Raw genomic sequence first — 12457 nt, 5'->3', positions numbered from 1 at the left:
ATGCAGCCCATGCAGTTCCCCACCCACATCCAGCAGCCCCCACCGCCTCCAGGCCCACAGCCCACCCACCCACCTCCGGGCCAGCAGCCACCCCCGCCACAGCCCGCCAAGCCTCAGCAAGTCATCCAGCATCACCCTTCACCCCGGCACCACAAGTCAGACCCCTACTCAACTGGTAAGTGGGCTTCTCTCCCCCCTGGGGCTCAGGGAAGGTTGGTGCTGGGCCCAGGGCTTTGTCCTCAGGCAGCCAGACTGTTTAGCTCATGCTTCAGGCTGAGGTTGGAAAGAGGAGGCTGAAAGCATTTAGATGTTTCTTGCAGTGTGTTTATTAGGTATCTTGCTTGCAAGCTGAATGTCTGAGAGTAAGGCACCTGTTGGCCCTACTCTTGGAACTCAGGGTCAAAAGTATTATAGTGCATCATGATCCCTGCTAGGTGGGGAATCTGGGAGCTTTGAGAGGTACCCAGTCTATCTGGGGGTCAGAGTAGGCTTCCTGAAGGTGATGACCAGAGGATGAGCAGGAGCTAGTTTAACAAACAGTGAGGGGTGAGGTCCAGGCAGGGGCAGGTCTGGGCAGCGAGAGCTGTTTGAGAACCTGCAGGAATTGGTACCCTTCTTTCAGTACCATGAGGCTTACTTGGTAGAGCCAGGACTGTGTCAGGGAGAATTGGGCTGAAGCTCAAAGGCAGTATAGTACCTTCTTCACCCAGGAGCCATTCCCATCTCCTGCTACCTGGTCCAGGGAGCCCTTTTTTCCTTAACAGCATTGGTCAGGCCATGCCTTCTTTCCTTTCCTGGGCATTTGTTATCAGACATCCTGGTTGGCCCCAGTAGGGGAACATGGCAGTCAGTGCCTCCTGGTGTGAAGTGTGAAGGTCAAGGATGAGGTCCCTAGACTTGGTAGTGTAGACATCAGCCTGACTTGGAGATGCAGCAGTGCTGCCCACAAATTGAACAAGGTTTTGACTTATACTGTGACTGCTCCTAAACCTAGCAAAAGCTGCAAGGTGCCAAGTGGATTGCTGAAACCCTAGGCCAAGAACAGCTGACTGTCCACTCTGGGAAAGACTGGTGCTGGTTTTAGCACCTGCACACCTGTACCTGTTCCCACCCTTGAACAAGGCCACATTTCTTGTGGAGGGCAGTGATAAGCAGGTGATGAGATACTGTCAGAAAAGCCGGCACTAGGGGCTGGGCAGGTCACCTCTGGCCCCCTGGGTCAACCGCTCCTTGAGCTTCCTCTGCCAGGGATGGTCACAGGGAATGGTGTGGGTTAGAGCCCAGCTAGGGGCTTTGAGTCAAAGGCCAAGTTGTTGGAGTCCCAATTGCTCAGATGGCATCCCTAGGTGCTGGGCCAACTTTCAGCCTTTTTCTCTGAGCCACTGGGCCTCCCTTCTAGGTGCTGGTGGAGGAAGCCACCAATAGGCAGGCAGTTTCTACAAATCATAGGTTTGAGAGCCTACCATAGCCCTCGTCAGCCTCATCAGGCTCTCCCGAAGAAGTCACCCCAGGCAGAAGCCTGTCAGAATCATATGCCTGTGGCTGGCTAGCAGGCCTGGAACAAGGTCACTCAGCACCCAGGCCAGCAGAACTAGCCACATGGGGCTGTGTCCAAGGCATGGGGACCCACTAAAATGGGCACTGCTGTCTAGGGCATGTGTGGAGGGCCCAACGGAGTCTGTGCTGGCAGATGGCAGCTGGAAGTAGGCCTGGAGGAGGTCAGTGGAAGGGCCGGCACACACAGCCTGATTAGGTGATTCAACGCGAGGCATGAGGCAGGACCCAGGAGCACAGGCTCTGCAGAGAGGGGGCTTTCTTTTGTGTACAGTGTGGCTTGTCCCATGGTAGAACTAACCAAGATGTGTCAGGGATTCAAACAAGAGGGTGTCCCCTTGCTGAGGTGGATGAGAGAGAGTCGAGGGCAGGACTCGGTGGCTCCTCCAGCTACCTGGTCCTGAGGGTTGGCCCACTGTGACATAGGGCTGTTTCCTCACCAACGAAGCTGAGGTGTCAGGCTCTAGTGCTTGGCCAGGCCTTTCCTAGGGGCCAGTAGTAGGGCTTTCCAGGCTTCCCTGTATCGCGAGCTTGGACCCGGTGGTTGCCCGAGTCCCTCCAGCCATTGGCTGGATAAAGGTGGGTGTGCTTGCCCACTCTTTGCAAAAACCACAAACCCAGGACCTGTTCTTCCAGCTCTGCTGTAGTACAGGCCAGTTCCATGCTAGCCTTAGGCCCCAAGCAGCTGTCCAGACAGGCAGGCAGGCTGAGCCACATGGGGACAGCCAGAAACCAGGCTGCCTACTCTGTGGGGTTTTTGATGTGCCTTGTATTTAACCCAGGCCATGCCGTAGAACCATCTGGAGGGCTTTTCAAAAGTTCTCAGGCTCAGACTCCACCTGGGATCAAATGTATCATGGTCTGCACTTCTCAAATCTTCTGATCATCAAACAGCAGGACTAAGTGCGTGGCTCCACAAAGCCCTCTACTTGCTGAGCTCGGGGCCTGACTGAGCCAGGCCTAGGGCCGGTGGCCTCCATATCAGTCCCACTGACAAACTCCTTGTCCCCTCTCCTAGGTCACCTCCGTGAAGCCCCCTCCCCGCTTATGATACATTCCCCCCAGATGCAACAGTTCCAGAGCCTGACCCACCAATCACCGCCCCAGCAAAGTGTCCAGCCGAAGAAGCAGGTAAAGAGCAGGGCTGGGCCTCGGCCCCCAGGGCCAGGCACGGGCCAGGGCCAAGGCCGCCCGCCCACCTCACCGGCCGCCGTGCCTGTGCCGTCCCAGGAGCTGCGCGCAGCCTCCGTGGTCCAGTCCCAGCCCCAGCCCCTGGTGGTGGTGAAGGAGGAGAAGATCCACTCGCCCATCATCCGCAGTGAGCCCTTCAGCCCCTCGCTGCGGCCAGAGCCCCCAAAGCACCCGGAGAGCATCAAGGCCCCCGTCCACCTGCCCCAGCGTGAGTGCCCCCTCCACCCCCAGCCAGGGTTGGATGTGAGCTCTCTATGGGCTGGCCAGCCAACTGTGCTCGCCCAGTTCAGGAGCCCAGACCCACGGGCTCTTTGTATTTCAGGACCTGAGATGAAGCCTGTGGACGTCGGGAGGCCTGTGATCCGGCCCCCTGAGCAGAATGCACCCCCGCCAGGGGTCCCCGACAAGGATAAACAGAAACAAGAGCCGAAGACACCAGTGGCACCCAAAAAGGTAGGGACCATGGGCCCACAAGTGTACCTCGCCCCAAGAGGCATTCACATAGTAGCAGGGCCTCTCACCCACCCAGTGGTCTCTCTGCCTTGCAGGACCTCAAAATCAAAAACATGGGCTCCTGGGCTAGCCTGGTGCAGAAGCACCCCACCACCCCATCCTCCACAGCCAAGTCATCGAGCGACAGTTTCGAACAGTTCCGCCGTGCTGCCCGGGAGAAGGAGGAACGTGAGAAGGCCCTGAAGGCACAGGCCGAGCATGCAGAGAAGGAGAAGGAGCGGCTGCGGCAGGAGCGCATGAGGTGGGCGGGGGCTCTGCGGGCAGGGGCTCCTGGGGCGCCCTGGACCCTAGGCTGACCTGGAGCCCTGCTCTGCTCAGGAGTCGAGAAGACGAGGACGCGCTGGAACAGGCGCGGCGGGCCCATGAGGAGGCGCGCCGGCGCCAGGAGCAGCAGCAGCAGCGGCAGGAGCAACAGCAGCAACAGCAGCAACAGGCAGCTGCCGTGGCTGCTGCCGCCGCTCCCCAGGCCCAGAGCTCCCAGCCCCAGTCCGTGCTGGACCAGCAGCGGGAACTGGCCCGAAAGCGGGAGCAGGAGCGAAGGCGCCGGGAAGCGGTGAGTCAGGGTCCCTAGTGGGGACCCCTAGGGGCGGGGGTCCAGCCCTGGAGGAGCTGGGGAAGGGGACCCTGAACCTGGAGGGGTGGGGGCATCACTCTGCAAGAGGTAGGGCAGGCAGGGAGCGTGTTGGGTGGGTGCCTGGAGCTTGTCCACACCTGCTGGCTCTGGGCTCTGAGGTGGCTCGGTCCTAGTGCTGGGCAGGTACAGTGCCCTGAGGAAGCAGCGGATACTGGAGCGAGGTGGGGAGAAGCAAGGGCTTCTCACTCCCTGACTCCCTCCTTCCTCTCCCCTCCAGATGGCAGCTACCATTGACATGAATTTCCAGAGTGACCTGTTGTCAATATTTGAAGAAAATCTTTTCTGAGAGCACCTAGGTGACTTCTGACTTTGATTTTCTGGCAAAACATTGACTCTCCATAGTGTTAGGGGCGACAGTGGAGGCAGTAGTAGAGGCCAGGGCGAGTCTCCAGGCCTGGCCCTTGTGCATGCTACGCCGGGGCAGGCCTGACGGGCAGCTGAGGACCGCAGAGCCCGTCTGCCTTACAGCCAGCTGGACGTCCCACCACCCGCCACCCTTATAGGACGTCAGCTCAGAGCACGTCTCGCCACAAGCAAGTCTCGCCATGAGCAAGTGCCGGCCAGACCCAAGCCTGCGTCCCCGCGTGCGGGCAGAGGCCCTTCTCTCCGCCAAATGTCTATAACAGTATACACAGGACATCGTCGCTGCCGCCACCATGACTGGTTTTCTGTTCCTGAGAACGTGACGTTTATGACGTCCTGCCTGCTGGGAGCCCTTCTGCACACCCCAGCCTCCACAGTCTGCCCCCAGGAGACCAGGGCAGGCCCAAGCAAGCTGGAGGTGGGCGAGGGTGCCAGCCCATCCCCTTGCTGGCACTGACTTTGCCTTGAACAGATTCCACCCCTCCCCTCCCCCCACAAGCCTTTAATCGAGAGCCGCTCTCTGTAAGTGTTCGCTTGTGCAAAAGGGAATAGTGCCGTGGAGGTGTGTGTGTGTCCATGGCAATCCAGAGCGAGGTGACTGTCACGCACGTGTGGGCTGGCCTTACCCAGTGAGTGAGGCCACCAACCAAAGTCAGTTCTTTCCCACCTGTGTTTCTGGTTGTTTTTTTTGTTTTGTTTTTTTTTTTCTATATATATATTTTTTGTTGGATTCTATTTTATTTTTAATTCTTCTCCAGACACAATGGCACTGCTTTATCTCTGAAATGGTGTGATCTTCTCATTGGGCAGCGGCTACCACCGCACTGTGGGTAGTGTGTGACCGTGGCTGTACTGTATAGTGAAACATAGTTGGCATATCTTTGAAGTTTGTTGGTGACTCCACCAAACTGGTGTAAAAAAAAACTTAAAAAACCCACAAAAAAAACCTGCCTATATTTTACTCAGTTTCAAACTATTAGTCTATTTTTAATTATAAAGCCAGAACACTGCATTTTCTTCCTCCCCACCACCCCACCCCGCCACCCCCAATTCGTTGGCTTCTCTGTTTTCAACGTCAAATCTGTTTGAGTTGTTTTTTACCAGGAAAGGAAGGGCCAGGGGACAAGGCAGGTGCTGGGGGCCACAGACAGAGCCAGAGGCTCCCCACCGGCACCCACCCAGCCAGCCAGCAGCCCCTTCCCTCACTTTTTTTTTTAATTTTATAATTGGACCCCTTGGTGAGGTTACACGTGCCATGAGAACCCACTCTACACCACAATGCTGGTGCCTCAGTGTTGGCCAAACTCTGGAGTCAGTGACTGGTTTGACTTTCATACGGTGAATATGCATTTCGTCTGTACTGATCATGGAATAAACACATCTCTCTTTTTTAATGCTGGTGTCTCCCTGATATTTCTTTGTGAACCACCCGTTGCCTAGGCTAGTCCTGGAGGTCCCCAGACCCTAGGCCATGTCTGTACAAGAACTGCCAGGGGGCACCCAGCCCATCTCTCATGGTCTGTCCCTGCCGTCCCAAGCTGAAGCTGTGACAGGGAGCCCAGGTACCCATTCTCCTCTCCTAGGCAGGTGACATGCTCCAGCAGAACCTGGCCAGACTTCAGACAGTATTCTCCTTCACCCTCTTCCATCCTGTCTCCCACTCACCAGGGGATTTGGGCCACTTCTCCAAACCTTACCTGCCTCTACCTAACTCCTCCTTTCATTTAAGCTCAGGGTTAAACAGATATTCTTAAGATAAGTGTACATCTCCCCAACTAGGATCCTTACCCCCACACACAGGACACACATTCACACATTCCTGCGCAAGAGATCCCACCAGGTGGCTGCCCTGCCACCCTGCCTGTGTGCCCACTAGAACACCACAAGGTAAGGGCAGTGCCCAGGAGTGGCCCCTAGGTTATAAAACAAAAGTGTATCATTTACACGTATGCAGAGACAGAAACAAACATTTCTAGAACTGTATTAACCCATATCCCCCTTTCTTTTTTAACCAGAAAGGTACTGTGTATTGTGTTTGGGATCTGCCAAAACTCGGCTAGGGTGCATATCAGGCATCCAGGCAGAGACCACCACCACCCCACCAGCCCCTGCCACTGCACACCCCCATCACCCTAGACATTTCCTCATAAACCACTGTGCTGGTTTAAGTGTGACTTAAAATTTTGGTTCCTTGGGGCTTCTTTCATCTTGTCCCACCCCTTTATGTTGTGTTTTGTTGCAAAACTTCCCCAGGCCAGGTCCGACTGTTTAGCTGGAGAAATGATTTTGTCTGCACCTTCCTTCTAAAGAGTGAACTCTGCCATGGCCCTCTCCACACCTCCCTCATAGGTGTTTCTCTAACTGGGTTGTAATTAGAACTCGGATCTACTATTTAATTTCTCTGGCCAGTTCCCAATTCCTCCCACAGTACTAGAAATCTTAGTCCTATACAAGAGTGAGAGGTGTGTACAAGCCCCCAATGTACTGTATGCACGGATCGCTTGGCCAATAATTATGTCAGTGAACCTGAGACTTGTATTAAACACTTTAGACATTTGTAGAAGGGAATTCGTAGACTTTTCACTTATATACTAAAGTTTTTTTTTTTTTTTTGTGCAGTTCTCATTGCAAAAATAAACATTTGTACTGAATATAAAATTACCGTCCTGTGACTACTGCTGTCTTTGTTTGAGGGTAAAGCTGGGGCGTGTGGCGGGAAGGGGGTCAGTGTTGTATAGGAGGTTCCCAGGTGCCCACCAGCCATGCAGCCAGATTAGAGAATTTGGGAGGGATACCAGGGTCATCAAGTGGTCAAAAAATCGATGTAAAATACAGTGTAAAAGAAACCAAAAGTATGACACAGGCTAATCGTGCAAGAAAAGGTAATAAGTGCAAGGAGAACAAAGGTTTGTACAATAACAGGCAGTGTAATCATAGATGGCTAGTGGACTGAGTGCATTGTTTACTGAGACAGAACTACATAATCACTATTCTTTAAGTAGCAACCCATGGGCTTAATTATGGCCCTAGCACAGCAGTGTTTAGCAGCATTGACGATACAAAGGTAAGATTAACTGAAAGGTGAAAAGGAGGGTGGGAGCTGACAAAAGGGCATGAGTGGAGTGTTTCAAGTTAGAAGAACCAGTAGAAAAACTACAGATGGATACAGCATGTCCAGTAGTGGTGACATGACCCAGTCCATGGCTAATACCCAAATTGGTAATCAAGAATTAGGCAAGCACAAACTAAAAACATTCCCTTGGTGGCCACCAGGTGGAAGGAGAGGTAGAGTCCAAGGTTGCTGCTTTGCTCTGTAAATCCTGCATTGCTGTTTAGCCAGATGTATGACTTTAGGGCAAATAACTTGATCCCGAATTACAGGTTCGTAGTCGGTAATACAGTGATGTGAATAATAGCACCTACACTTAGTAGAGTTATAAGGGTTAAATGATGACCATGAAATTTTCAAGATCTTGGGGGAAGGTTGCAAAACATGAGGGGGAAGAAACTTCTATCCTGGACCGGCCCGGCTTCCTCTTTCGGCCACAGCCCCAGTGACTCAACCTGCCCAGTCCTCCTAGGAGTTAGTCTCCCAGCCACCACTGGCCGCCATCGGCGGAGCCCCGGCTTCAACACCTGCGGATTGGTCCAAGGGGGAACCTGTCGCCTATACGTCAATGACTGCCGCTGTCCAATTACAGCTCTGCAGGGGCGGGCCAACGGGCCCGCTAGGCCAACTGGAGGCCGGTACCGGGTCAAGGCCTCAGAACCCGCCGTTGGAACCAAGACTAGGTGAAGGTGCTGCTAGGTCTCTCGGAGCCTAGCCGAGGGGAGGGTCGCGCGCCCTAGGGCGAGAAGCTCCGGAGAGGCGGCGACTGGGGCTCTTGAGACCTCGGGCCGCCGCCGCGACAATCGTCGGCGTTACCCTCCTAACCCCAGCTGTGTCGCTGCATGTCCCCCTCCTTCCGCTTCCGGGCCTGCTCGACCCGCCTTTTAGGTTGTAGCCCCGCCTCCTCGTCTCCTTGGCCCGGATCCAGGCCGGCCTCCAGCTCATTGGCCCAGCCCTCGAACCTTCGCCCAACGTTACACCCTGCCTTATCTAGGCTCCGCCTTATCCCCCGCCCACCCTCCTAAGCCACGCCCACCCTCGCAAAGCTCCTGGGCCAAGTTGGGTCCACCATTCCGGCTCATAGGCCACACCTATCCTTGAATGCCCCACCCCTTTGCTCAAAGCTCCTCCCGTTTTACCCAGGGCGCCCCCTCTTCCTTGGTTTAGGGCTCTATCTCCCTCTAGACTTTAGACCCCCACCCACCTGCGGCGGGAGTACTACTAGACCACGCCCCTTTCTTAAGCCCCGCCCTCCTTTCTAGCCCCTCGTACCCCTTCTTCCCAAGGCTCCTCCCTACCTACCGAAGCCTTGTCCTCGCAGGCTCCACCCCCTCATCCTAGCCTGGCTCCCTGTGGCCGTCGCGCCCAAGTGTTTACCTGACACTCAGGTAAGTCGTGTGCGGTGACGGTTTTGGTCTGAGACGCCCGCCCCTTCTCTCGGTGCGTTCCGCAATCCCCGACAGCACGGAGGGACCCCAGGCCAAAGGCGGTGGGCCCTGCAGCCCGGAACCCACCTCGCCACTGCTGCTCGTGCCCCCGGCGGCCCAGACCCCCGACGGCAGCACGGTCATCTCGGGACGCGGCGACATGCCGGAGCTAGTGGTGACAGCGCTACTGGCGCCGTCGCGTCTCACTCTGAAGCTGCTACGCGCCTTCATGTGGAGCCTGGTGTTCTCGGCGGCGCTGGTGGCCGCAGCCGTCTACGGCTGCATCGCGCTCACGCACGTGCTGTGCCGGCCCCGGCGCGGCTGCTGCGGGCGCCCCCGGCGCATCCCACCCGCCTGCTTGAGCGACCCCGCTCTGGGCGAACACCGCTTCCTGACCCTCAAGGTGAGCGTGCGGGGAGCCATCATGGCTGCGAGGGTCGTGCAGCCTAGGAGGCTGGATCCGAGCGGGTTGAGCAGAGAGCAAATGGTTGAAACCAAATCTGGGTCGGCACAAGGCCGAGTGATTCAAGCCTAGGAGGGGTTCCCCGGGACTCAGACCGTGCCTTCCCTAGAGCTCCGGCATACGCCTGCACTATGTCTCCGCTGGACGTGGCAACGGACCCCTCATGCTGTTCCTGCACGGCTTCCCTGAAAATTGGTATGACTGAGGCCCTGAGACCTGAGTACAAAGGGATGGGTGGAGGTGGAGCTTGGACCAGCACAGCACCCAGGAGGCTGGATGAGTGCTGAGTATACTGAGGGCACAAAGGTATAGGGCCCAGATGGGGTGCTCTGGGACAGGGGTCTATATGAGGACACACAGGACAGAGGACCTAAGGGATGGGACAAGAGGGATCGATGTTGGCACTGTACAGGATGCAGGGCGCAATGACCTCATCTAGGGCCTGGGATTCCCCCGCCTCTTTTCTGGGAAGTCTAGAGCAGGAAGGTGAGGTTACCAAAGGGCGGAGGTGCAGCTTGGAGACCCTGACTCAACCTCTCTCCTTCTTCTGCCTGCCCAACAGGTTCTCCTGGCGCTACCAGCTCCGGGAGTTCCAGAGCCGCTTCCATGTGGTGGCTGTGGACCTGCGTGGATATGGCTCCTCCGATGCACCAAAGGATGTAGACTGTTACACTATTGACCTGCTGATGGCAGACATCCAGGATGTCATCCTGGGCCTGGGTGGGGACCTGTTCCTATCCCAGGCATGGCCTCCCCTACCGCTGACTGCCCTCTACCTGGTATCTCACTTACTCCAGTTCCTCTGATCCCCCAGGTTACTCCAAGTGCATCCTCGTGTCCCATGACTGGGGTGCACTCCTAGCCTGGAATTTCTCCATCTACTACCCATCCCTGGTCGAGCGGATGGTGGTGGTCAGTGCTGCCCCCATGTCAGTGTACCAAGGTGTGTCAGGGGGGCCGGGACACTTGATGTGCCTGTGTGAAGGGATGTGTGTTTGTGTCTGTACTTCTCCATCTACCAGTCAACATTCCAGGGGTTGGGGGTCCAGCAGTGAACCTGGGTCCCTTCCCCAGTGGCACTCCCAATTTACAATTATTGATAATACACTTAGGAGTAACTCACATTTTTGAGCACTTACGGGTAACAATTGCTCTCACAAGGAGCCTGAAACAATAACCTACGCAGGCCTACTAGGCTCATGAAAGTGTTATTATCCCCATGGTCCAGTTGCGGAAACTGAGAGGTTAAATGGCTTTCTTCTAGCAGTGAAGACATAGGTAACTAAATAACTACAATAGCATGAGATGCCATCTTCGGCTACCCAATGTTTATCACATCACCTGATTTTAATTCATTGTAATCATAGCTGTATGCTTGTTCTCTATCCCTATCTCTATCTCTCTGTCTCTGTCTCTATCTCTTTTTTTGTTGTTGTTTCTTGTCTGTCCCCATCTCTAGACTGTCATCTCCCTGAGGACAAGGGAGTTTTGTCAGTCCTATTCATTGCTGGGTCTCCAGGGTCTAGAATAGGACCTGGCACACAGTAGGTGCTCAATAAATGTGTTGAATGAAGCAGGGGAAATACATCCAGGCCTGGGCAGGGGAAGCACACCAGTGGCTGTGGGGGCTCTCGTGAGTGCAGGCGGAGGTCCCCCCATTCTGTGGATACAGTGATTACTCAGCAGGGAGGGAAGCTGATGCCAGGGCGAGGGGAGACATCACGTGTCCTCACAGACTCAAGCAGGCAGCAGTGGCATGCCTGAGTGTTGGCACTTCTGTGTGCCTGACCTGGGTATATATGGGAGTGCAGGGGTGTGGGGCCACCCCAGGCCCAGGCTTCATGTCTGTTATCCCCTCTCCCCAGACTATGCAATGCGCCACATTGGACAGTTCTTCCGTTCCAACTATGTGTTCCTGTTCCAGCTTCCCTGGCTGCCCGAGAAGTTGCTGTCCATGTCCGACTTCCAGGTGCGGTAGGGTGAAGGCCCAGGGCTGGGTGGAGGGTAATTTCTAACTGGGTAGACTGAGCACTGAAGCCAGAGCCCTGCTGTGTGTCCAGATTCTCAAGACCACCCTCACCCATTACAAGAGGGGTATCCCACACTTGAGTCCTAGTGAACTCGATGCCTTCCTTTATGACTTCTCACAGCCCGGTGGCCTCACTGGGCCCCTCAATTACTACCGAAACATCTTCAGGTGAGACCAGACCCAGGCGGAAGCTCAGGGGAGTTGGTAGGGCAGGGAATGGGTGGGGGCAGCCATCGTTCTGCCTGTCTATCTGTCTTGGCTACAGGAACTTCCCCCTGGAGCCCCAGGAGTTGGCCACTCCCACCCTGCTGCTGTGGGGGGAGAAGGACACTTACTTCGACCAAGGGCTGGTGGGGGCCATCAGCAGCCGCTTTGTGCCCGGCCGACTGGAGGCTCACATACTGCCAGATATGGGGCACTGGATTCCACAGAGCCACCCTAAGGAAATGCATGAGTACATGTGGGCCTTCTTGCAAGACTTGCTGGACTAGTGGCCCTCACTCACTGGCCTGCATGCACCTGTGATTCCACATAGCGTACATACACAGGTAGTCTCTTGGATTGTGCACAGATGTGAAACTCCTAGGTCACATACAAGTGCATCAGTGGGTATCCTTGGGAACACCAAGCCATATGCTCACACACAGGCGTGAGCGTGTGTATGTGTGAGCAAGCACTTTGATCCCAGGGAACCAGGGACACCTCCGTGGAGCTAGATGCTGAGTATCCTATCCATCCCTTCCCTGAGGCCCTAGTCTTCTTGACAAAGTTGCCCCTGCCCCCCACCCCTCTCCAAACCATAACTCTGACTTTTCTGTCCCTGGATTCTACCTCCAGTTCTAGGTCTTTAGCTAAATGTTGCTTTGTCCGATACATTACCGTTAGCCACATATGACTACTTCCATTTAATTTCCAATTAATTAAAATGAAATATGATTAAAAAATCAGTTCCTCAGTCACACTACCCATCTTTCAAGGGCATCAGCATAAAAAGTTCTATTGGATTGTGCTGATAAGGGTGTTCCTTGCCTGGCTCCTGACCACCTCATCAAGGGAGGACCTGCCTGGGCAGGCAGGTGGATGTCTAGCCCCTTCTCCAGCCAGGCCCTGGGCAACTCGCTCCCATGATCTCCCGGCGGTGATTCCAGGCCTTGTAAGGTCAAGTTCTGTCACA

General features: G+C 55.3%; 2 protein-coding genes across 2 annotated transcripts in view; both read left to right on the top strand.

Annotated features, from left to right (window-relative positions):
* The window catches only part of BRD4 (bromodomain containing 4), a 76820-nt gene extending 71171 nt beyond the window's left edge, over positions 1 to 5649 (top strand). Inside the window, 7 exon segments of the mRNA XM_025040784.1 lie at positions 1 to 2; positions 4 to 175; positions 2573 to 2953; positions 3068 to 3198; positions 3294 to 3499; positions 3577 to 3811; positions 4110 to 5649. The exon segment at positions 1 to 2 is cut by the window's left edge and continues 393 nt beyond it. Coding sequence (XP_024896552.1) covers positions 1 to 2; positions 4 to 175; positions 2573 to 2953; positions 3068 to 3198; positions 3294 to 3499; positions 3577 to 3811; positions 4110 to 4178 — 1196 coding nt within the window. The 3' untranslated portion in view covers positions 4179 to 5649.
* Positions 5650 to 7438: 1789 nt separating this feature from the next.
* On the top strand, positions 7439 to 12230 carry EPHX3 (epoxide hydrolase 3). Its single transcript, XM_015598218.2, has 8 exons — positions 7439 to 8047; positions 8828 to 9194; positions 9364 to 9449; positions 9817 to 9974; positions 10069 to 10197; positions 11120 to 11223; positions 11315 to 11451; positions 11549 to 12230. The coding sequence occupies exons 1-8, from the start codon at positions 7749 to 7751 to the stop codon at positions 11772 to 11774; spliced, it is 1506 nt and encodes a 501-aa protein (XP_015453704.2). The 5' UTR covers positions 7439 to 7748; the 3' UTR covers positions 11775 to 12230.
* The last annotated feature ends 227 nt before the right edge of the window (positions 12231 to 12457 follow it).

The sequence above is a fragment of the Pteropus alecto genome, unplaced genomic scaffold, assembly GCF_000325575.1.
Source record: "Pteropus alecto unplaced genomic scaffold, ASM32557v1 scaffold1279, whole genome shotgun sequence".
NCBI classification, from domain to species: domain Eukaryota; kingdom Metazoa; phylum Chordata; class Mammalia; order Chiroptera; family Pteropodidae; genus Pteropus; species Pteropus alecto.
This window is presented reverse-complemented; position numbering and strand designations above follow the sequence as displayed.